The sequence below is a fragment of the Seriola dumerili genome, unplaced genomic scaffold, assembly GCF_002260705.1.
Source record: "Seriola dumerili isolate Sdu_G_001 unplaced genomic scaffold, Sdu_1.0 BDQW01002174.1, whole genome shotgun sequence".
Classification (NCBI taxonomy): domain Eukaryota; kingdom Metazoa; phylum Chordata; class Actinopteri; order Carangiformes; family Carangidae; genus Seriola; species Seriola dumerili.
In genome coordinates this window covers 15,309-41,301 of record NW_019176429.1, presented here as the reverse complement: position 1 = coordinate 41,301, position 25,993 = coordinate 15,309, and the positions used below count along the sequence as shown (strand labels likewise).

The 25,993-nt window shown below is 39.7% G+C and overlaps 1 protein-coding gene across 5 annotated transcripts; it reads right to left on the bottom strand.

The window, feature by feature from the left end:
- Nucleotides 1–4,195: 4,195 nt before the first annotated feature.
- LOC111239206 (cytosolic purine 5'-nucleotidase) lies at nucleotides 4,196–23,610 on the bottom strand. Of its 5 annotated transcripts, XR_002665851.1 has the most exons (20): nucleotides 23,432–23,519; nucleotides 22,913–23,034; nucleotides 20,186–20,224; nucleotides 18,787–18,860; nucleotides 16,474–16,591; nucleotides 16,266–16,361; nucleotides 15,324–15,415; nucleotides 13,881–13,938; nucleotides 13,628–13,721; nucleotides 13,483–13,536; nucleotides 13,284–13,367; nucleotides 13,084–13,125; nucleotides 11,704–11,811; nucleotides 11,486–11,552; nucleotides 10,583–10,753; nucleotides 10,141–10,192; nucleotides 9,008–9,068; nucleotides 8,335–8,511; nucleotides 7,751–8,251; nucleotides 4,196–5,966 (listed from the first exon to the last, which is right to left on the bottom strand). XR_002665851.1 is itself a non-coding variant. In XM_022769031.1 (19 exons), exons 2-19 carry the CDS (start codon nucleotides 23,011–23,013, stop codon nucleotides 7,985–7,987), a joined length of 1,755 nt encoding a protein of 584 aa, XP_022624752.1. In that variant the 5' UTR covers nucleotides 23,014–23,034; nucleotides 23,571–23,610; the 3' UTR covers nucleotides 6,805–7,984. The 5 variants fall into 5 exon arrangements, 4 of the variants coding, with proteins under 4 accessions (XP_022624752.1, XP_022624751.1, XP_022624753.1 ...); XM_022769031.1 differs by lacking the exons at nucleotides 4,196–5,966; nucleotides 23,432–23,519 and adding an exon at nucleotides 23,571–23,610 and having other exon boundaries at nucleotides 6,805–8,251; XM_022769030.1 differs by lacking the exon at nucleotides 4,196–5,966 and having other exon boundaries at nucleotides 6,805–8,251.
- Between the last annotated feature and the right edge of the window lie 2,383 nt (nucleotides 23,611–25,993).

Here is a 25,993-nt window from a genome sequence, read left to right as displayed (position 1 = left end):
AGCTACAAATGCCTTAACTTTTTTCCTTAACTAAGGAAACCTTTTAAGAGATTCTGTATAACCCTAAAGTAACTCCCTCAGCTAAGGATAAACTAAAACTTGAGTGGTATACTTTGATAGAAAACTTAAGGTGTTTTGTGCAACTGGCCGCAGATTGTTGCAGCCAGACGTTGGCTCCTGGTCAGCAGCAGTGAGGACGTACTGACAGTGAGGGACAAACAGTACAAATAGTACATTGCACAGACAGAGTCCACAGATCCTGTGGTTCAAGGATGGAGCAGATCCTGGCAGCGAGCGTCACCATCCAGACTGCAAACCTGTCTAACCACCTGCTTCAGAACTGTTGGGTGGCCTCAGCTTCCTGGGTCTCCTCAGGTCAGCGTGCTTCTGGTTTGGTTCAGAGTTGCACCAGCTGCTTTGACTCAAATATACCTACTTTTGTAAGTCTAGTTTAATTTTCATTTAAATGATGCATTAAAGAGATTGCTGCTAACATTTACCAACATTTACAGTTTCAGTTTTCTGAGTAAATGTCACAGTAAGAACCAAAGTGTGAAACAAGGCCCTTTCTACAGAGCAGCAGGAGCTCTTATTTTGAAATGTTGCATATATCACTGGATTATAAATTTATATGAAGACTAATTGCTCCAATGGCACACTCAGACTCCAATACAGCCTTACAATGACAAGAGTATTTCTACAAGATTTTATTTCTAAAAGTCTCTCAGTGGATGCATCATCAGCTCAGACTCATGATAAGGAGCGAAGGGACAAACTTATCAGCAGCCTGGAGGCCAAACAGCTGCTTGACCCTGACAGTGTCCCTGAGGCCGAGCTGCTGAGTCTTGCTACTTAATGCTGCACGTGTTCCACACCGCTACATGCAGAGTCTGCTGCTGATGAGCGGGGCTGAAGGCTCCGGGGCTGTCCTTCAGTGGTGACCAGCGGACTCCATGCATGCTGACACGTACAGGATCATAGAGATCAAAAGCATGCTGATGTTTTCAGAGGGAAGGCAGAGTGTTTCTGAGGGAAACAAGCACAGAGACAAGTCCTTCATCAACTGCAGTTAGCAGGTCGTTTGTCTCCGTGCTATGATGCATCTCAATCCAGACTGAAAATCCTCTAATAAACAATTGTTCTGTTCTAAGTCACACAACTGATTGACAGCTGTTTTCTCAAAGACCTAGAGGAGGGGAAGGCTGGAGGTCTATAGTTGGCTAACACACCTGGATCAAGAGCATTTTAGGAAGAGGTTTAATTACAGCTATTGTAGAGTTGGTGACACTGAACCTCACATTGCTCCTGATGGTTGGCCATTGGTGTGTAAGAGTGTGTGGGAGTGGATGAATGATAAGCAAACTGTTATGTGCTTTTCTATGAAGGTAGAAAGGTGCTCAGGAAGTAGAGCGGGCCGTGTGAAGGTCGGTGGTTTGATTCCTGTCTCCTCTAGTCCACATGTTGAAGTGTCTTTGGACAAGATACTGAACCCCAAATTTCCCCAGATGTTACATCAGTGTGTGAGTGTGTGTTTGTGGTAGAAAAGCACTGCATGTGTAGAAGAAAGCGCTGTATGAACGTGTGTGTGAATGGGTGAATGTGGCTTGTTGTGTAAAGCACCTTCAATGGTTGATAAGACTAGAAAAGCTCTGTATAAGTTCAGTCCATCTACCATAAATGCAAATGTATAAAAACAGCCTCACTACCTCTGATGTCAGGTGACAGGTCACAGCTGCACCACATGTTCAGACTGAGCTCCTACAGATGGAATGACTAATAAGAAATTAAGAATTTGAAATCTTTCACTGCTTTTGAACATTTTAAAACATTTAACATGTTTGATACTATTGGCACTACTGAATTGTTTATTTTGTCTATCATGTGTGTAAATGTGTGTTTGTCTGCAGCCAGACCTTTAAACCTTTAAAACTCCAAACAGAGTTCAGCTGACATCTGACCTTTGACCTGTGTCACTGACATGTCTTCTTGTCAGCTGAAGGACTTTGGTTGGTATGGTTTTGGTCAGTGTTTGCCTTCAGCCTGTATCGCACCCCTCCAGGCACAGAGCTGACCCTGTCAGGGGGTTTAAGGTCTTATGTGGAGCCAGGTCTTTTTCAGCTCCCCTCTTAAACCTTGAGTTTAAATAATGTTCTTTCTCCTCTTATCAGAGCCCAGAGGAAGCCAGGATACAGGTCCAGGGCCAGAGACTGATCAGGCAACACCCCAGAGGTTGACTCACTCATGACTTCAACACTAAACTTTGTGTTTGGCAAAGAGTAAAACATGCTTCACTTACACGGATACAACAGTTTTCTTAGAACAAACTCTGAAACAGCTGTGTCCTAAGTAAGTTCATACATGCTGATTCTGCCCCTTATCCACTGAGACAGCTTAATGAAAATTGTCCACTACAGACAGGTGACAACTAAAATGAAAACACAGAATAAAGTGTGTTGAGAAACCAGAACAGTTTAAGTGCTTCCTTCTAAAACACACTCCCTGATTGGACGATGGTGGTGGATAGCAGAGGAAAATCCATGCATCAGCATATTATTGGCTGCAAACAGAAATTCCAGAGACATGATTTACATCCTGGATGAACACTAAAAGTATCTGCATTTGGCATGGAGAGACACCAGAGGAAAGTATGAAAGTATGTTTTTTGTAGATTTGGGTGATCTGAGCCTTTAAAGCTCCATATTTTCCTCTTCTCCAGTGTTTTATTTTGAAGTGCTGATCCATAAGAAGATATATTTATGGTTTCAAGAACCAAAAACCATCTCAGTGTAGTTTTACATCTCCCCTCTCAGGCTTCTCTCTGGAGCTCTAAGAACAGGTCAGTGAGCCAATCAGAGGAGAGAAAGTTCTGAGCCTCTCTTCTGATTGGCTGACTGTTTTCTGAGTGATCCAATAAAAAATATAGCAGATTTCAGGTAAACACTCAGAGAAACCAAATTCTACAAGGTTGGATGGTGGGTCCAGGTGAGATGGCTCTCATGCTTGGGGCATGGCTGAGAGCAGTGACATCACAAAGTTCCAAAAGTCCTGACGGCTGGTTTTTAGACTCAGTTTCTGAATACAGGCTGTGTGCATTTCTCTGTGGACTGAGGCTTTGATACTTTCACAGTATTAATATAGAACCTAGACCTGCTTTATAATCAAACAACACATAGACAGAGAACTTTAGATTATAAGGAACTTTAAATCCACATTCCTTAAGCTCTGAGTCCAAAGTGCTGAACACAAAATAAACACTTCTGAAACACAAGTTTTATACATCACATCAAAGGAAACAGAAAATGTGCAATCATCACTTGCAATCAAAGGTTCTGTGACAGCACTGTACCAATTTATCACAGCAGTTTCAGCTCCCTCTCATGTGGTGTGTGCAGATGTTTCTGTCTTCATTGCTGAAGTTAGGTAAGCTCTCTCATGCACTTTAAATATATAGATATAGATTCTTCTCCACCTCACAGTCCCGTCAGTGAGGCATCTGATCAGCACCCGGTTCATCCTGCAGCAGGACGATGAGCCCAAACACACACCCAGACACATTAAGACCTGTCTTCAAGCCAAGAAGAACAAGAAGTCCTGCAGCATACGGTCTGTTACCCACAGAGCTCTGATCTCAACGTGATGGAGTCCGTCCTGGATTACGTGAAGCAACAGGGACACTGAGACACTAAATCCACAGAAGAAATGAGGCAGGTTCTCCAAGATGCTAGAACAATCTACTGTACCTGCCAAGTACTTTGGAAAACAGGTGTTGTTTTGGGGGATCAGGGCTAAAAACTATTCATGGTATTATATTTGCAAATATCCTGACTTTACTTTTAGTGCCTAAAATGTTTGCACAGCACTGTATGAGTACATACTGCATGTGTGTATATAATTCTTTCCTTTAACTTTCTTTTCTCATATATATTTTGTTTGTAATATCAGTTATTGTTAGTGTGTGTAAATGAGGATAAAGCCATGAAAGAATAATGAAACAGAACAGACAAGAAAACCTTTGGTCAGGTGTTTGGAGGAGGGAACCCCACATTAGTATTTGGTGTGATGAACAGTCTGATGTGACTCTGTACACAATAACAATACAACACTTGCAACAATCACCCACGGATATATAAGTCATGACACAATACTGGAGTTTTATGAGTAACTTTGACTGAACAATCAAAACTCAGCTGCCATATTGGATCAGAAAATTTATTACAAACATCAGTCATGACTCAAACCGTCTCAACGTTTCAATTCTCTTCAAATTAAAATGCAACTTCAACACATGCATCAACTGTTGCAGGTAAAAATACATTCATTTGGTTCACTTTATACTTGAATCTGTCTGAAGCTGAAGCGAGTTTTCAAAGCAGCTGACAGTGACCGCTGTCATTAACACAGGCATGCAGTTCTGAAATGACTTGAGTAAGAAAACTGACCATTGTAAATCATTGTTGCTGCTCACTCTGGGGGTGTCCACTCTGAAACCTTTCTTTTTCAACAGCAGCAGTGTAACAAATTGCTCCCGTACTCAAATATCCGGATAAATATCTCAACGTGCAACCGGGCAGAAATAAGTCAATCAACTGTCCATTTGAGCGCAGACCTAACAGACAGCAGGACATTTAAACTTTGACCCACAACAAGGAGAGAAAAGATCCAGCTGATCAGTCCAGACAGGACGAGGCAGCTCCAACATATTCAATCAGAAACTTTCTGTGTGCGGCTGTAACACACAAACAGCACAATCACACAGCCTGTAAAACAAGGAGTATTTCACTGTTCACCTCATCAAAGGATCAATACTGTGCATCAGTCCAGCAGACAAGGTCCTCCTGTTAAATCACAGCTCCTTTAAAATTAGGGCAGGAGGTTAAAGACATGATGGTAATCAAAGAAAAAAACAAACAACCGAATCAACTCTGAAGCTTATTAAAAGACACTATTGCATATACTGGCAGTATCTGTGATGACATTAGTGCACACAGAGACAGGCCCACAGTGACACATCAGCAGCTCAGTCCACCTCTCCCATTACAGTAACAGCATGTATACAGCAGACAGACCTGATCAGCTGATAAACTTCAAACTACAGTTAGAGAAACACAGTAGTTTCACCTCTCTATGGAGGACCATTACTGCCAGGAAAAATGAATACAGTCTAAACTTGGACTTTTTATTTCAAACTTATGAGAATGTATGTCAAATTTATATACAGTAAGAAAAAAAAACAAAATTTTGACCTAATTTGACCAATTTGTCAATATTTTTTATTATCTCATAAATATGACTTATTACCTAAATTTGACCATTGCTAAATGAAGACAAGAAAAAAGAAAAAAGAAAGACACTAAGTCAACACGTTTCACGTTGTCACATTGACAAACTTTGACAAAAATTATAAATGGAAATTAGAACTTACATTTACAACATATGAATAATGATGGATATTAAGTCTACATTTTGACTTCTTAACTATCTCATAATAATGAGATAATCTAAACTATAACTTGGTCTAAATTTTTAATCTAATTCAAGTCAAATAATTGACTTCTCATAATTATGACTTTGTGATTAAAAATAAAATAGACTTAGAAAGTAAAAAAAAAAAAAAAAATCAACTTGCTATTTTGTAATATTAACCTACAGTAAGTATTGTTTTTCAAATGTATCATCTGTGTATTTTTCCTGTCAGAAATGGCTTTCCATACATTTTACCTCTCATGAAATCAATTCACCATAAATGTTTAAAATATAGTCTTTAACAATCAAACTCATTCATTCTCACTGTATCAGCTCAAAGTGAGATGAATAAGGCAATAACTGTTTCACAATCCATTGCAAACACTGTGCAGGGAGTCATATCTACATTACTTCTGCAGTAATTTAAAAAACACATAATGCAGCCAGACCATAGGACAGAGGGACTTCAGGATGATAGTCTTGGCCCCAAAGTCTTTCTGATTCTGTGGAATATAAGAAATGTGGTATTATTTTACAACTCTGAGGGAAAGAACTGGGTATTAAAAACAGTGAAGCTGGTTGTTGACTTCACATCACTCCAGCAGGCATCACAAAATGAAAGAGAAAATACTCCTCTGGAGTTTAACCGTTTTATGACTGACTAGTTTCAGCAGCTGTGTTGCACACACACTACAGTTCAGTTTCCCCATGCTCTGACATGTTGTTATTTTGTTTCTTCATATCCCAGAATCTTCTTTCTTTTCAAGAAACTCAAAATGGGATGAAAAAAAAAAAAAGAAAAATTCACAATCAGATGAAAGTTTGTGCTTTTCAACACTGAGGACAGTCGAGGATAAAACAAGATGATGCTAACATCTTGATTTACTGCTGCATTGCTTTGTGCTCTGTTGAGAGACATGCGTCTCACACCACCAGACATTCACTGTGAATGTTTTAAAGGAGCTATTTGTAAGTTTTGCCATCGCTACTTAGCTAACATTAGCATTAACAGCTGTTAACTTAAGAAGAAACGTTGTGAGTTAGACATCAAACTTCATTTGTTTACTTGCCAAGAGTAAAGGTGGTGGAAGGCAACCCTATTGTTTTGCTTCTACATCTGCCGCTTCTTTTCTTGTACTGCAGTTAGCATGCTAGCCAGCTAGCTCCGGCACAGTCAAACTGTCTGGTCACTTTCCAATACTGAGTCACTGCAGTGTCCAGTCTGCCCTGAGGAAGTAACACTGTTCAGAGAGTGTATTATGACCTCTTGAAATATATGATGGCTGAAGCTCTTGGCAAGACAGATAAGTAAACAGCTGTTAATGCCAACGATGTAGTAATAGCAAAACTTACAAATGGCTCTTTTAGGGTTAGTTAGCTAAATCATTTCTTTTGTTGAATTCTACTTGTGCTAAAATACCTCAACATATCATCACATCTCTACATTTGACCAGGTCTCTTTGGGAGTGGAAGAAAAATGACACAAACAATAATATGGTCCCAAAAATATAAAGTATAGCCGCGTTTCCACCGCAGGAACTTTCCCCAGGAACCAGGAACCTTTTGAAGAACTATGCACGCTTCGACTACAGGAACCAGGGTTTAAGGTGAGAAGGTAAAAAAAAAAACTGAAACAGGACTATAAAAAAATAAAAGACCACAACAGCTGGAGTGGCTAGGGTTGCCACCTGTCACGTATAATACGGGATTGTCCCATATTTGAAAATAAAATGCTGCGTCCTGCATTGAATCCATACGGGACGCAATGTGTCCTGTATACTGGACTGAAAGGGTGTAGTGCATTTACCTGCTTTTCCATACACCATCGGCCTGATTTGCATAGTCTTCCTGAGACTTAAGGCCGCAGTGGAAACGCAGACAACAATGGGCCTCATGAACCTTTTAGTTCCTGAACGTGACTTATGTGACAAACGTGGCTGTGCCAACTGTTACAGAGTCTTAGGGTGGACTGCTCCTTTAAGACGGGTTAAGGTTAATCTCTTCACCTCAGTGTTACACATGTTTTGAGGTTGGAGGTACGGTGCAGAATTAAGCAGTAAGGCAGTAAACTGTTTACAGTACAGAAGAAACATAGACTGGACTCCAACAAAAGCAGGAAATTAAACAAACCCAACAGAACCAGGAGGATCAAACAACGAACAGCTGCTCTACGAGTATGGCAGTTATTCTCTTTTCAACACCTCACTGCCTGCATCTTATACTACTAACAGACAGGAATCTAAACTCACTTTCGAATTCTGATTTACTCGTGGACAGGTACACTTACCAGGGACGTAGCAAGACCACTTGAATCTACAGTAGTCCCTGTCTTGTACAAGATCAGGTCCAGACCAGTTGACACAGTGAACCTGTTTTTCTAAATGTAAAAGTGGCTCTGACAGTTAGAATCAGCTGCTGCAGCCCTGTGGTTATCAACAAAAGAAAAGATCAACTTCAAACATTAAAACTGGACGAACTGGATGTGAGAAAGACTCAGACTCCTCTGCTCTTCTCCCTCCATCTACTCTTCTTCTTCTTCCTCTTCTTCTTCCTCTTCCTCCTCCTCTTCCTCCTCCTCGTCATCATCCTCATCGTGGCAGTGAGTGATCTCCTGAGGAGCCTGGGGGAAGAAGTGAGGGGGCTGGATCTCGCTGATGGATCGGGTCAGTTGGTGCCGTTTGCACTCCATCTCCTTGAAGTCGACGTCGTGACGGTTTCGCGTGGCCAGCGGAGACTCTGTGTCGATAATGCTGACGTGGGTGTGCTCCACCGTTGACTCATGAGGCATCTAGGAGGAAAAAAAATACATGAAGCGCAGACGGATACACACACAGGAGTCTGTACAGAGTGTCAGCAGTGAGTGACTCTCACCAGCACGTGTGCAGCTCTGAAAAGATAACTGAAGGGGTAGTAGAGCAGGTTGATGAAGGAGGCGGCGTACAGGTCGGCGTAGCGCATCACTTGGGAGGCGAACAGCGTCTGACGGGAGCCACTGCGAAACAGACTTCCCATCATGCCGTAGCACATGTCCATGTCATGGGTCACTTTCTGGAGACATGAGAGACACGGAGACACAGAGACATGCATGACATTTCATTCACTGACATTTGTCCCGGCAGCCATGATTGACACGACAAATTAGGAAAAACCTTTTATTTCTAACAGATATTGTTCATTCAAAAAACTCCATTCCTTGTACATTCAACTGTCCTCACAGGGATAAATAACGTTGTATTGAACAGAATTGTGATCACAGCTTCAAAGAAGCTTTGATGGTGCTCTGCAGTCCTGCAGCTCCTACAGGAACTCTTGTGTTCAACAGTCAGAGCTGAAACAAGGCTCAGGAACATTTACTTGGTTGTAACCAAGGATACAGAGATCTGTCATTGTCATGTTGAACAGCAGTAGTGATGGAAATAATGACAACTTTCATTTTTACACAGTTATCCTTCAAAATCTCACACTGGTCGACTTTTGTGTCTAGTGGAGCTGTTTCTAGGTGAAAGACAGGAGGAGGAAACATGAGCGTCAGAGGAAGTTGTACCTTAATCCTTCTTTGCAGGGAGCTGATGTCAGGTCTCTCATTGCTGCTGCTGTCCAGATGCCTGAAGACCAAACACAAGTTTACTTTTACTTTAAAATGTAGTTTCCACATCAGTTGGTCACTTCACAAGCTCTGTCAGGCAAGATTAAATGACCTGCTGTGAGTTTCTACACACTCTCTGTAAACAAAGGCACCGTACAGCCCAGGTTAGTTTCATACAGTGAAGAAACACTGACACTTAATATAGTAAAGATTGGCACAGGGAGAGATTCATTCAAATGGGGCGACGCAGAGCGAATTGGTATTTTGGTCTGAGACACTGTGCTGACACCAGATGTTGCAGAACCACATGTGTTGGTGGAATAACTGGGTCATTCTGTCAATCAGAGCAAATACTGAACACTTAGAGCAAATGTACAGAAACAGTGGAATAATACTGAAGAATAGAAATAAACGAATCAAACACTAACACTGCAAATAATCAATAATCATCAATAATTACTAACCAGTAGATGCATATGAATCAGCATAAAAAAAATGATTAAAAGTTAAAGAAAAATCAATGCAGTTTAAAAAAGTCAGAGCAGTGATGTACAGAGGTTCACCAGGACTTATTTATTCTAGAACTGTAATCGCTATGTATCAGACTATCAGCAAATTCAGTACCTGGACATTATTTCTATCCATGTTGCCATAACAACAGGGATAAATAACTGCTGCAAAACACAGTGTGCATAGGTAATCCTACCACACTGGAGGGGAAACTAAATAATTATCACCTTTCAGGCAATTAACAGAGGCTTCAGAAAGTATTCAAACCCTTTCACTTTATTGTGTTTCAAATTGAGAAAACTGACATATTTGCTCATCAGTCTAAACTCAGTAACCCATAAAGACAAAGTGAATGTGTGAACATGTTTCCAGACATTTTTATACATTTCTTAATATTCAAAAACTGAAATCTCTCATATGTGTGAGTGTTGACTACAACTTTTATGCCTGGAGCCAATTTCTATAAATTCTTCTTGTATTAACATCTTTTTTTGATCTTTCTTCACCTCAAATGTCTGAAAGGTGCATTAAGAACCTTTGGATTTCTGCAAGATACAACAAACAGCTGAGAAGGAGCTCACTTGTAAAGCTCTGCCAGGAAGCAGTCCAGAGACTGAAGTTCCTCAAATATGGCTGAAAAACAAAGACTGGCATTAGAACATCACACTGCATCCCTGAAGACAGTCAGAAAACATGACAACATGTTTTACTAGTGAGCCTGGCAATGATCTGAGTTTCAGTGAATGATTTCATGGCGACAGGGTTACAGTTGGTTACACTGTGTGAACTGCAGACCACTAGAGATCAACAGAAAACTGAATCCCACTCACATTTCTGTCATGCATGGTAATGTAGGAGGATTTTTTACTTCCCAATTGTCTAATGAACAACTTAAATCTAATCAAGCCAAATCATAACAGCTTTTAATTTAAACCGCTGAACAACACTGTTTAATTCTATTAAAACGTTGGGGTTATATAGCTGTATGTGCATATATCTGTGTGTGTATGTGTTCGGTCTCACAGCTCTTGTCGGTCCACACGTGCAGCTCCTGAGCCAGCTCCGGTATCACCAGGAAAGTCCTCCAGCCCTGACGCTTCTTGGATTTGAGAATGTCACCGAAAATGTGGTCTCCAATGTAGATGATGTCCTTTCCTTTAGCACCCAGCAAGTCACACACGATGTCTGAGGAACCTGGGAGTAGAAAAGAAAAATAACCATTTTGCCCACTTTCATCGTCTCACAGCAATAACTTGTGATGGTTTTACATGAAGTTGCTGTTCTAAACATCAGGTGTCTGCTTGCTAATGCTTGAGGTAATCCTTCCAGCAGCAACAACAGGGAGGTGTTTGGGTCAAAGAGTAGGACAGTGAGCATGAGCACCACCACCCACCATGACTGAAGACATGGAGGAGGAGAGCTTAGCACAGACAGCCTCAGGCTAGGGGCTGCGTGGGACTACTGCACAGATATGATGGTGCTGTTCTCCATGTACAGCCTGCAGTGTTCTTTCACATATGAGGATACAGGGTATTACATTACATCGGTGGCTCTAATGCTGTCTACACTTCAAACTAACAAGTGCTTATATGACTCAGCACATATTCCATATTCTATTCCTGTGTTACACAACAAATCTTTTTCAGTTTCTCAACTGATTAGAACTACAAATGTAACACAGTCCTGTTTTACATTCCTGCTGTAAACACACCTTTAATTCTTGTCTAGCATTAGTGTGTGTACAACCACTTGAATTGGGTTTAAAATCAAGTACATCTACATTACATAGAGTGAGAAATGATCAGATTCATGAGAAATAAGCAAATACCACTGCCAGACACATTGAGACACACTTTGATGGTTGTTACACCAAATTAAATCATAAGAAACAATCAACATGCTGTGTTCAGGTGGTTTCTTATTTACCTCCAGAGTAAACAATACCATGCTGGAGAGGTCCGGTGTATGTGCCGATCTTCAGCCGACCTGTGGTCTGAAAGAAACCAAGACTCAGTCACACACTCACACACAATATTTATGTCTTTACACAGCAAAAATGTAGTTGACCCACATTACTGCTCTCAAATGTACAGTCAGCAGAGTATGGTGTTGTGTCCATGCAGGCTTCTGTAGTGAACACTCACAGTGTCGACCTGCCGCAGAACTGTTCCCTCTCCAAAGAACACGGGCTTCCGGGCGTCGACCAGGATCAGGTCAAAGTAGGACTGCCAGGGCCGGTGGGGTGTGCCCGGCTGTAATGAACACACACACACACACACACACACACAAACACACACACACACACACACACACACACACACACACACACGTACATCATCATACAGCTGTACAGCATCATGGCATAAAAAAATAAAAATAAGAAAATAAATAAATGAATAAAAAAATCAGGACGACTTTACAATAAGGATTTATAAATAGTTTAAAATTAGGCTATTAATTTGGTTGTTAACACTTTATAGATCATAATATCACATAATGAGTTATTGTAAAGTGTGAAACACATCACCATATATTAATGAGCTACTATTATTTTTAACTAGTAACTCATTAATAAATGTTGATGGGTTTTACACTTTACAATAAGGCTTCTTTTACCAGTTATAAATGTAATGTGATTAATTACTAGTAAATTAACATTAGGGTCATGAAGCAGCAGGTACAAACACTGATGATGGAGTAAATATTGAGATATGAGGCTTAACAGAACAGATTATTGTGTGCTCACTATTTGGCAAGCAACAGTTCGCTGTTGCCCTTTTTATTTCATGTGTTATAACAGCTTATAAATTATTTATAGTGTTAACAAGCTCATTAATAAACTAGTTATAAACCATTGATGAATCCTTAATAAGGGGAGTCTGATTGTAAAGTAGTACCAAAAAATCGAATTCCAGGTTCTCGAGTGGTTGGTGAAATATAAAAGCTGCTTTATAAATGTGAGCTAATACAATAAAAAACCCCACACCAACATGTGTCAGCAGGCTTAGCTTGTTCAGGTATTCTGACACACAATGAACCCCGTGTGTCGGTCCTTGTTCAGGTGCATGGAGTTATACTCAAGCTAGTTGAGGAAGCATTAAATGCTTTAACCACTAAGGACAAAATCCTTAAGTCACAACATGGTGTGACCTACATTTCATGAGCACTTACACATCAAAAGATGTGTTTCAAAATACAATTATATTGTATTAGCCCATATTTATTATATTTTATTACATTTTTCTCTTTAAATTATATCCGGTTTACGCCACCAGTGGCTATGGGGAGATTAGAAAAGTTCCTGTTTGAATTACTTTTCTTTATTTCAAAGGTTTTTAATTAAAGCCTGGTTGTACGGTTGCACAGCACCCTGTCTACAGAGACTTCATCTCATTCATATTAAACGACATCTGCCATTTCTCATTTTTCTCTCTTGAACACAAGCAAGGTAGTTCAAGTCAAATCCATTCAGGTCCCTGACGATACACATTATCTGAGAATCTTTATTTGATCAACAGTGTTACCTTTGGGCCGTGAGGGAAGTCAAACAGGTAGGTCATAATTTTCTGTAAGACAGGGGAGGGTTTGTTTTTACATTGTGGTCCAGAACAAAAGAAGACAGAACTCATTAACATCACCTGACAGAAGATAAAACAAGACAAGACAGCAGGTTCTGCTTTGCTTTCAGCATTCATTAACATGTGTGACTGAACTTTCATCTCACCTCTGTGTATTTGTAATCACTGTTGGTGGCCAGAAATACTTTGGCTACTTCATTCATGCGACTGAGGAGGAGAGGAAGCTTCGGCTTTGAGGAGGAACACAACAAACATTAACAACAATGCAGACAGACTGAACGGCAAAAGATGAGACATGGTATTTGTCACCCAAACTATAAACTAATAGCTGCTGTATATACTTACATCCTTTACTACGTACTTCTCCAGATTCTCAACTGTTTTTTCTTTTAAGGACCCCTTTGAAAAGAAAGAGAATAACAGTGGACTGAGAGCTGGGGATGAACCGAGCACAGACTGCAGGAGCAACTGACAGCTGTAATTATTTTACCTTGAAATGAACCCAGTCCACAGCGTCTCGGACGTCCTGGAACATGCTCTTGTAGGACATGAAGAGATCACCATCTTTGAAGCCAGTCTCACAACTACAGAGACCATTACAATTAATGGAGTTAATGCAGTCAGTGTTTCTGAGAGAGCAGGATAATGAAATTCTACTGAACATTATTAAATCATTAAACAGGCTCTTATTCCGAACCAGCTTCACTTCCCACAGACAGACAGTACGCTGTGTGCAACAGTACCTGGAGTATCTGGAGCAGTTACTGAAGAAATCAACCAGACAAGCAAACAGGTAGGTTTCTGAGGAAGAAGACAGTGAGATGACTGTGAAGCTGAATATCAACATATATCCAACATGACAAATTAACGTTGTGAAGAAACCAGTGGAATCAGATTCATCGTCAAATCCAGTTCAAGTTGAACCAAAACCAAAATTGAAAATCCTTATACTTTTTGAGTAAGAATATATAAAATGTGACACTATGATACCACAGCTAGTTGCATATTTATTTTTTACATTTTTCTAACTGTTGTAGGACAAAGCAGTGTAAAACATGTCAAAGCTTCAAGCAGCTGAGAGGGCAGCAGATGACTGATCATCATGTGGCGCACTGTCAACTTACATCTTACTGAAAACATACTTACAAATGGCCTACAAATGGTCATACGAGCTACGTACAATTCTCTCTTTTTCACTACGGCCACAGGGAAGAGGCTGATGAAGTGTTCACATTACATGGGATGCATGATGGGAAAGATTCCCATGTTAAGGACTTGCTAGTGTTAACAGGTTTTCATGAGATTTAAGAGCTGGTTGTTTGATTAAAATACTGTGCATTAACAATAAACATCATATCCATCAAATCTGGGTGAAATAAACCTCAATGATGTCCTTCGGTTGATGTGAGGTGTCCACACGTGTTTGGTTTTTAGGAACTTCTGTGTTAGTCGGATACAGTCAGAGTTTCCCAGTTATATATATATATATTTATCAGTTATATTTTAGTTATAAAAATTATGATGATAATTTTAATATCACATAAATGGAAGTAGTTAAATCCAGTTTCTTTGAGCTTCGTACCATCTCGAAAATACAACCTTTCCTCCATCCATGCTCTCATATCCTCCATGCTTGACTACTGTAACTGCCTGTATTCTGGACTCTGTCAGTCATCCTTGTCTCGCCTGCAACTGCAACGCTGCGGCTTGGGTTCTGACTGGTTCCAGGAAAAGGGATCAAATTACCCGCATCCTGGCCTCTCTCCATTGGCTCTTGGTTTTTAAAGCGCTCAATGGAGTAACACCCCCAACCCCACCAATCTATTTTTAGTATGTGTTCACACAGACACTAAACCAATCAAATTAGAGCACAAACAATCAAAACCAACAATCACACCCACTGGAGAACACCAATATAGGTGACGCTGCAGAAAAGTAAAATGTTTTTTTTTTTGTTTTTTAATCTATTATCTTTAAAGCTAAATGATTATTCAAATAAATTATCATAAATCTGATCAAAAATGTACCTGAAGCCTCATGGTAAAATGTCCGCTCTGATTGTGCCCTGCTGATTTCCCTTAAAATCTTACATTTTGGATTTTATTATGTTTTAATAGTCCCTCTCCATCTTTTACTCTGAGATTGTATAAAAGTTGTAGAGAAGTTGTGTTGACATCTTTTCTTACCAGGCAGGTTGAAGAGTGTGTTGAGGATGTAAAAGCGATCTGTATCTCCACGTTGAATAAATTTGTTTGGGTACATCTCTCTGATGTCAGGTCTGTGCAGAGTGAGTTCAGATACATACATACATTCTTACAGGAAGTCAAACCAGGAAACAGAGTTATACTATACTGTACACAGAGTCATGTTGTACATTAGATTACATTTCTAACAGCTCCCTCTCCTGTAGTCAGAAATGTCCATCTTCCACCTCTGTGCTTGTTACATGCATGTGTGTTCTGTGTGTGTGCTCTCAGAACATGAGATACCACCAACACCAACACAGATCTGCACATGAAGACGCTGCTTCACAGTAACAAGAGCACCAGGGGTTGTGTGGATATCAGAAGTGTTCCTGTTGGAATCTTTCTCCTTCATAAACTATTGGATGGATTGTCATGAAACTCTTTACATTTATGGTCCTCAGAGGATGAATCTTTTTGGACTTTGGTGATTCCCTAACATTTCCTGTAGCATCAACAGCAGGTGAAATATGACATTTTTTCTCAACATCAAAAGATTGGCACAAAATTTGATAATTGCTTTTCTTCTCATTCCACATGAGGTTGACATTTGTGGCTCTGAGGGAAATGAGTGAGTCTCAACATCTACTGGATGTGTAACTCAGTCACGTTCCACTCAGGATTAACTTTGACTTTTCATCCAGCACCATCATCAGGTCAATATGTCCAATACTTTGGTTTAATACCAAATACCTGTCAAACTAACCACATTCCCATCAGCCTGGATGATGCTCAGTGCTGCTGGCTTGGCTGTAGATTCTTAGTTTGTTAGTGATTCATTTGCATAGTACTGTTATTGGAGGGATGAATGAAGGGTCTCATGATGTGGAAAACTGCCTAGTTCTTTAGAGATGTGGTGGAGTATGTGGGACTAGTGAACCTCACCCCCTTAGGAAGTTGAACCCGTGCACACACACCAGGATGTTCCCATAGGCGTCCACTTTGAGCAGGTTGCCGTACATCGTGTCAAACACCAGACCTCTGAGGAAGACAGGAAGCAGAAGGCAAACCTGAGAGTGAGAACTTGTTGCAATTGAATTGAATTTAAAATATGAAGTCAGTATTAAAAAGAGGCAGGGCTTTGTGAACTGACCTGGTGGGGAAGGAGGGGTCATAGACAAAGTTGAGCAGCTCTTGTGGATATCCAATGGACACCAGACGCTCGACTGTCAAGTCAAAGCCCAGCGACTCATACTCAGGAGATTTATACACTACAGACAGACAGGGAGAGGCTCATGTTCACAACACACAAATCACCCTGATGAAGGCACAGCACCAAAAACACTGAAGAATACTGCACAGAGAGCTTGTCATGTATGACTGACTGATTGACATGTTGTTACCTGCACCTGCAGCACAGGGGTCTAGAAGCACATAACAAATGACTAACAGATGATGACTATTGCAAGTAAACATCTAGGTAAATCTTTACTTATACAGAGCTTTTAAAATCAGAGTTATAAAGTGCATCTTGATTGCATTAAAAACATACAATGACAAAAGCATATAAATGCATAATTCAATCAAAGACAAAAATTATTAAAAGAATAATAAAATGAAACAAATCAGGGCAGGGAGGGTCAATAAAATGCCTCTGAGAAAATGAAAGGCTGGTTTGAGATGAGATTTAAAATACTCAGAGGTTTCTATCCTGACCCTAAGCTGAGGGTCAGGACAGTAAACGTTGGTCACTACGGGTCCTGAACTTTGAGCATGGCACAATCAGAAGCTTTGATGACCTTAGAGGCCTGGTGGATGTATACGGGGTCAGTAATTCACTGATATATGGTGAAGACAAGTTGTTTATAGTTTAGTTCTAAATTTAACAGCCCTGCACTGGATTTATTCTCACTGGTACAAGTTGCCTTTGATTTTTAATGAATTATACAAAAAATGATAGCAAAAATTATTGCAGTTTATATTTTCTCCTGCAGTTTCATTGCAAAAAAACAAAAAACATCTAAAAACATTAATCGCAACTTTTAAGAAAAGCTGCCGCAAAATCATGTATTTTAGCCACAATCTCAAAATCCTGGAGCAACTGATATTATACAAACAATTTGCAATGATACAATGATAAACAAGAAGCGAACCTTTCCACTGGTGTACCAGTTATCCCTACCCACTTCCTCAGCCAATCGAAGTGTTAAAAGTTAAAGTAAGTGGGGAAAACAAGCAGAGATGGAATAGTTGATAACTACTTCACAGGACTTTGGATAGGTGGGTTATAATGTCAGCTAACTCATTCTGAGAGATAGGGAGGAAGCCTAATGAAGGAGCCTGATGGTGTGATAGAGGCTCTGATTAATCTGAGTCATTTTTTCAACAAAAGGATAGGGATTTTTCAGTCATTACCAGAGGGTGATGAATTTTATCAGTAGTTTTACTGCCCCCCTCCTCCTATCATGGTGTGGCATTACAGTCTGACTGCCTTCAGGCCAGGAATACCTCAACACACAGTTGAGCGGCAGCAGCTTGGGTTACAGTGGGTGCTCCAGTGAACTGGGCCGAGGACCAACCGACCCCAAGAACCAACAACTTTGATGTTCAGATCATCCAGATTTGAAATTTTGAGACACTGACTCATTTGGTCATGAATACTTTTACTGTGAAAATGTGCTGCCCCGTTTTTGATCCATTTACATTGTATTTTATTGTATTTACTTTATTAACTTATCTTATTTTATCAGCTACTTTAATACATTTTTTCTGTTAATAAAAAAAGAAAAAATTCATTAGTAGGCAGTATGTAATGACACATAGTTAACATTTCATAAGAAGTTTGAGACCCCTCCTTAGTGATTCCAAATGGTTCCTACAGTGATATGTAGTGCTGCTGGCAAAAACAGTTTTACCTATTAAATCTAAACTGCTGGGTGTTGGTAACTTTACAAACAACTGGAGAAGCTCTGTCAGAGCGATACACGGTCTGGGGGTGAGAGCTGAGAAGCACCAAGCCTGAGAAGGAAGCTTCCAGGGAGACAAAGTCCTACTCACCAGGAAGTTGGTTTGAGATTGAGGCTCAGTCTCTTATAAAAGTGGTTATTATTTTTGATTTATTTTTAAATGGTTAGAACAAAATTGGCGCACTATTCCAAAAAAAAAATGTTCTCACAAAAATGTTTGGGTTGTAAATACATTGCAACTTATAGAAAATATTGCCAATAATTTTTAGAATTTAGCTTTAACTCACAAATTCCAGGAGGGAGTGAGCAAATGCAAAAACATGAACTCAGTAGGACTGAAAGAAGGGTCAAGTAGGACTGGAAAGGCCTGTATGGACTCACTTTTTTCATCAGCTCCCACTTTACTGAATCTACCATGCAGATGGTGCAGACTCTGGCCACGGCAGCTAAACCTTCATGTGTTACCCAGGCTAATACCAAAAGGCTCAAACTGCACTTACCTGCCAGAGTGTAATCCATATCAAAACCAAAACACTTGATCTTCTCCATGGCCAAGCTTCTGTTGACAAACACTCTGGAAGGGGAGAACAGTGTACGGTCAATGAATGCATGGCAGCTGGCTGTTCAAACTGAATGCTGCACAGCTTAAACACTGTATTACACTGCACATCAGCTGTTTGACAGCAAGATTGAGCAGTGAAAATATTCAAATTATAAATGTATACTTAAACTGATTTAGATTTTTTAAATGGCTAAAATGCATTTTTTTTTCCTGCTGACCCCGTCCACAGCAGGAAATTACTCAGCTTCTGTGCCGGTGCTCCTGCCTGATTCTCCAAACTGGCAGCGCGCTGATTCGAGTCTACTGTGGTTGATACACTGACTATGGATAAGTACCACAACCCCATGTCAAATAACCACAACTATCACTTGAACACAATCTGAACATCTGAACCCTCATTACAGGACTACTGAATGAGCTTGCATTCATTTCATCATAGAGAGAGAGAGAGAGAGAATTTAATTAAACAACAACACAACTAAAAATGTGATCAAGCATTTGATTTCAGATTTTGGTACTTGAAAGGGGCTACAACTAATGACTACTTTACTATATTATCAATTTATCTGATTTTTTTTTTTGTCTGATCAACATTATTAGTTATTCAGTTTAACATAAATAAGATATAAAATGAGAGAAGCGGAAAATCCACAGTAGAGAAACAGGAATCAGAGAATGTTAAAGTTTGGTTCTCAAAAAAAAAAACAAAGAGGTTTCCTATCCAGCCTCAGCTCCCTGAACTCAACTATCATTTATGCATTCTAAGCCTGTTAGAGAACCTGCAATAACAAAAGGAGGACCCCACTGGTATCCATTTAAATTGCTCATTTTAATCTTCATCAGTTCTACATTTTCAGACAATTTTTGCCCTGCAGTGACTCACATCAAGTCTCACTTTGAGCACAGATAATAATAAAAAAAACACATTTACATAAATGTTTGGCACCTTCTTGCTTCTCTTACATGACTGACTATTTCTATGCAGAAATACAGATTACATACAATACATATAATCTGTGACTCTGCTCAGACTGCACACTGGCCTCCAGTCTCTATTCAGATGGTGTGAGAGATGACATCAGATTGACAGCAACAGATGGGGATTAAAGAAAAGATGCAGGAACAGGGGAAATGCAAGAGGAGGAGCTCACAGCAAGAAATCACAATGACCACCAACTGATGCCTACACAGGGAGAAACCCGACTCACAATCAGTGTCAGTATGGATGGAGTTCCATGAGAGTTGGATGGAGAATCAATTCACATCATGGACATCAAAACAAATAAGTCATTTAGTCAGTAGTCCCAGTCTGGTTCAACAACAAAAGGATGGCATACCTCATTGCAGGATGGTTTTGAGCCAGATCCCTTGGAAAGCTTTGTAATAGAGAATACATGTAGTATTACCACTGAACTCATGGCTGCTGGTCTTACCACTCATGTCACACTACACAGCTCTGGTTCACCGTCTTTGTCAGTGAATAATCTGTATTCTGTTGAAACTCATAACTCGTTACAGCCCAAAAACAGTAATAACATCTGCCTCAGCCACCTGCTATCAATTTTACATTAGTCTCAGTCTCACACATTTCAACACATTTCAAAACAGTGTTTTCAATACATTTCATGGGACCAGGCTCCATTATATTAATGCAGTATAACTGATCCAGGTTAATATGCTCTTACAGCACAGTGGATCCTCTTAAGATCTTAGCTGATCCGCTTCTTTGATCAGAAACTGAGGATTGGTCAATCTTGGGAAAACTAAGCTTCAATAAATGTGCTTTTATTTTGAAATAAAGGGAGCGTGGAGAAGAACCTACCATACTCTGTCCATTTGAATTTAAACTTCATCATTGAGAATTCATTCTTGACCTGGGAAACAGTAGTGATCAAAACAATCTCGACTCAAGATCAACTAAGTCACTTGTTCTGGAGCTTTCAACCATATCACGCAGTCTTCAATAAAGTGTCAGGCTTTTACGCAAACATGTGGTCCTAAAAATGCTCCTAAATATGGAAAGTCTGAACAATTATGGTTCCATGACAAACAAACAAAGTTCAAGACTGTGTGATGTTCCTGAAAGTTCCAGGGTGAGCAAGTAATGCCATGTACTGTTCACACTACAGAACTTTTTGTCTTGTAATGTGGAATCATGAAATACTGGACTCATAAATTACAAGTTCTTTCAATAGAATGAATCCAGATGATTCTGTCTGGTCTCCAAACTACGTTTTGTCCCGAAAACACACGTGAGAAGTGACACGGAAAATGACGCCATGCGCCAAACAGGATTTTTTTTCTTCTAAAATAGATGTTTACAAGAAACGAGCGATACAAGCTGTTTGTGCGCTGATTTACGGCAACAAGGAAGAAAAAGAAAACAGAATGGACTGGGATACACGGGCAGCAAGGATGGATGTTGCACAACTCCTCCGCCAGCTTTCCCCTCACCTTGTGTCTTGTACTCTCATCAGCTATAGCTCGTCACCACAGTCACTGCCATTCACTGCCAGTCACAACGGTAACACTTCTCACATTACTTGATTTAGACTTCCCAGTCCAGATATTTAGAACGCTAGATATGTTTATGGCATCTGCAATGCATCAGTGAATCTTTCAGATCATCTTTGAACAGTTCACGAATAGCAATCAAGTCCCGATTTGCTGGCAACTACCGACTGCTGATTTGCTTCTGATCTGGGGCTTTTATCTGCGACCTCCAAAACTGTTGGGGAGTGGAAAACCATGGCTCGAATCATGTAGTGTGAACTTAGCATTAAATGGACCCTGAGATTGTTTTGTCAACTTCACTAACAGGTGTTTTTGAAATTTAAAATTGTATTTAAAATTGTGAAGTCCTTGTTTTGCTTGTATGTAGAGGAACATACAAGGTCGCGTGCCGACAATTTCACCCCAGAACCCCTGTAACACCCTACGTGGGGAACCCCATGAAGCCACCCAGCATGAAATGACAACGCCCAAGTAAACAAGTAACTGGTGAACAAACTGGAGCATCCTTTATGAAAGGCTGAGTATCGTTCGAAAAAGTTTTAATACTAGAGTTGAAACCATACCGAGGTTGAGTTTGAAAATGCCAGAAAACATCAAGAGACATGGCAAATACATAATATATAGTCCAAATTGGCAAATGTTGATGTGAATCAGACGTGTGATGTCAGCCTTTAGTACCTCAGTTCTAGTTTTTGATATTTGGTTCTGTGGACACACTGCAGTCAGTGCTAAACAGGATTGAGGCTCCAGGCCCAGCCCTACTGGCATGCTCAGATATGCTTGACCAAACTACAGCTTATAAGCCAACAAGTATAATAATCGTCAGCAATAGCATTATCTCAGTAATGTTTTCATCTGCTATTGTAATGACTTTAAACTAATTCTTTCCAGTTACTTGACAGAATACAGTAATCTGTGAAAAAACCAGCTGTGGCAGTACTGCTTTATAGGTTTCTGTCAGGCACTGACTTCCAGTTCTGTTTCCTGTTGCAGTGCCATGAATCCTTCCGCTACTGGTAACCTACTAGTCAGTTTTAGAGGTTAACATGCTTGCATTATGTTCTTCTAAAGATCAAATGAAATGGTTTCTGGCTCCCTGGGTCAGACCACAACCAGCAACTATTAGTTCAATTGATCTCTTTTGCTTTAGCTCACAGTAGAATTTAATTTGGACTGGTACTTATTAATGCAGCACAGCAAATATACGACATTATGAGACATAACTGACAGCAACATACAAGAAACAGAACATGAAATTATAACTGAGTTGAAATGGGCAGAATAATCACTTACAAAACATGAAATTGTGTTTACATGGATGTGATTACAGGTGCAATAGGGTGTGCGCCAAATCCCAACCTGCACTATTCCAGTTTGAGATCTGTTTTTTTTTCCTGTGTTTTTTTTCTGGTGTGAAAATTCAAAACACACACACATGAGAAATGGAAAACAGACTATATCACTGGTGAAACCATAAGTTGTGTGTCAGGAACTGAAGGACTGGTCCATGTTCAGGAAGTTGGCAGCACTTTTGCTGCAGTCACACGTACCTGTGGTGAGCTTCACGCCGATACTTCTTCATGGCCACACCGTCCATGTTGGCAGGTAAGTCGGCATAGTTCTGCAGACGGTCGCTCCATGAAGTCGTCATCTTGAACCGTTAAAGCAATTTCTGGGAAGAAAACAGCTGCTCAGGGTCACAATGAAATAACTTCCGGCAAACGTTTACATACAACTGTATGCTATCAACATTGGTAACATTAACAATAGTAACCACTGTCAGTCATATAAACAAAGGTTATGGTATGAGTTGGGTGTCCTGTGTCACATATCACCCGTTAGTGAACAGTCTGGCCTAACGGTAATGCAGCAAGAAAATGGAGGCTAAGCTAAAGTTAGTTCGGTGTCCTGTAAACCTGTAAAGGCAGTGACGGCTAACATTAGCAGCTCGTCGGGGTGCTGTGTCCAATAAGAAATAATAATATTCAGATAATAATAAAGTCCCACAGTAGGACGTCTGGCGGACAGCTGGACGTCAACTCCAGAAACCGCTCGCTGACTTCACATACCTGCATCAAACAGCAAATGAACCGCTAACTGAGCCACCACAGCTGAGGCTAGTTCTCCGCTGTGGTGAGCGTCTCACAGCAGTCCGACAAAATAATAACACACTGTCAGCAACGACACGGCGACAACAACAACTCTTACCTACTGTGCCGGGGTCTGTAGTTAATGTGTGGAGCATGCGCACATCTTTGCAACTTCTTCTCCATCCTTTGCTCGATTATGTTTTACTTTACTGCCGTCTGTTGGACGTACTGACCTCCTCCAACGTCTCCGTCTCTTCCTCCTCCATCCTTCATTTTGCATTGTATTGTTGTACTGTCATCTGCCAGAGGTAGTGACCTCCGCTAACGTCTCATTCTCAGGTCTCAGTTATCATAGTTGATGTTTCATCACTGCCTCCTTTTACATTTATTCTATTTCTTTTGAAGTAATTAATCCATATGTACGACGGAGTATTAGGGCTACAATGAAAAAAACAACAACTGACATTTCGAGAATAAAGTCATATTACGAGAATAAAGTCGTAATTCTGAGAACACAATCATAATATTTCAAGAAAAAAAGGTCATCATTTTACGAGGAAATAGTCATAATATTATGACAATAAAGTCGCAATTTTACAAGAATAAAATCATAATATTTCAAGAATAAAGTCATAATATTATGAGAATTAAAAGGTAATCTTAGGTTGGGTGTTGTTTTAGAGAGGAAATATCAGAAGCTTTAAAATGAGGAATGTGGAGCATCCTGTGAAGTTGTATTTTAGCAGAGATTTCATAAATAAGGAGATACTTCATCTTATGGCTCATCATCATCATCATCAGCATCAGCATCAGGACACTGAAGAGATTGTGAAGTGTGTCTATTCTATTTTTGGACAAACATAGGCAGCTCAGACTGCCACTGACTGTCCTTTCCCTTGTTTGATTGATTGTTGTAATATTCCTAAAATTTAGGGTTTTTTTCTCTCAAAATTTTACATTTTTAAATCTCGTAATATTAGGACTTTTTTTCTTGTAATAGCCTGTTACTAGGCTAGGCATCATCCCAATACTTTTATTTCTGTTGGTTCATTTTCCTTCAATATTAATGAACTTCCGACTGCTTTTTAATTTCCAGGTAGCCTGAATGTGCTGGCTCCAACATGAATGTGATGTTTCTATTGTTGAAATGGTGTAAACACTTGTGAGTGTGAAGTATTTTGGTTGATCTCATCTGTTCAGCTCATTTTTAACACCATGAGCACTGCAAATAGTCTGACAGTGTATATGATAGGGCCATAGAGTTCAAGCTAATTTGACATACTCTAAAAATAAGTTGCTATTCTGTAAAGAAAAATAAATCAAAAGAGTGAGCTGAACATGGCAGTGGCTTTACTGTAAGGATGTCAACCACTAACTGAAGAACGCAGCTCTCCCACAGGTGGTCTCGTGCCAGAATTACAAATGCTTAAAATTTAAAGGGGTGGGATTGGGGTCCTGTAAAAATGTAAAATATACATAGATATGAAATAACACATTTAAAGAGCAAAGTAACACAAGTTAAATGAGTGGGTAATATATGCCAGATACAACTCATCTGACATTCTTTTACTAATTTCCACCTGGTAACTGGGAGTCAGACCCTGTTTGTGAAATTAGTCCATGTATTTACAGTCTGTAAAACTTAAGTGTTCACAAGCAGTGGTTTTGTTACTGTGCTTAGTATTGAGTAGGTCAGGATCGACACATGAATTTTCTGTTAGTTGGGCAAAATTCTTTATCATACACTGCCCCTGTTGGCATATGATCCCTTGTCCAACCAAAACCTGTTATTTATGCCCTTTCCTTCTCCCAACATGTCTGCAATACCTTTTTTTGGATGATGACTGTATCTTCTGGCCCCTTTATATACTGTATATTTGTTTTTATCGTTTATTCAGTGGGATGATATTCTGCAAAAACATACAGAATTATCATTCTTCTAAAAGTTTTATTTGTGTGATTTTTTAACATGGTAAATGAACAACAATCTAATGTATTTATTATATATGATTGTATAAATAGGGATGCTGAGATGTTCTGCTGTTGGTGGATGGGGTACATCAGAGAAATCAGGTAATAAGAGAATTTACTTCCACACTGACAACTGCAGACAATGAAGATGTTTAGATAGTGCTCATAAATAAAATCAATATCAGATTTATTCTTCTTATTTTTTTGCAGCCTGATTAATGATAGTCTTGTAACATCTTATCAAATGTTCAAATGCAAATAATCAACTAAAACTATTCGTCTTAATGATAGTGACAGTTGTTATTTTTATTATGATCAGACAGAATGTGTGGGCATGCTTGGCTGTTTCTGCACTGCAGTCATGGAGGATCTACTCTGCACCAGCTTCACATGCTCTCTGACGTTTAACAGACTTTTCAAGTCATTAACAGTTTAGACATAAGTTTTTGATTCTAAAGTTTGTGAGTAAAACTGAAATTTTTTTACTTTGATCTTTCACTTGAGTCTAAAATTTGACTCCTATCAGTTTACATGAATACATACATACTATGACTCACTGATGAAATTATT

What these genes read in the sequence shown, in the direction of transcription:
- LOC111239206 (XM_022769031.1), bottom strand. Translation starts at nt 23,013, where the DNA reads ATGACGACTTCATGGAGCGACCGTCTGCAGAACTATGCCGACTTACCT. An exon ending in AACTGCTCCAGATACTCCAG is followed by an intron (nt 13,722 to 13,880) that starts GTACTGTTGCAC and finishes TGGTCTCTGTAG; the next exon opens with TTGTGAGACTGGCTTCAAAG. An exon ending in CCCTGCAAAGAAGGATTAAG is followed by an intron (nt 8,512 to 9,007) that starts GTACAACTTCCT and finishes TCATGTCTCCAG; the next exon opens with AAAGTGACCCATGACATGGA.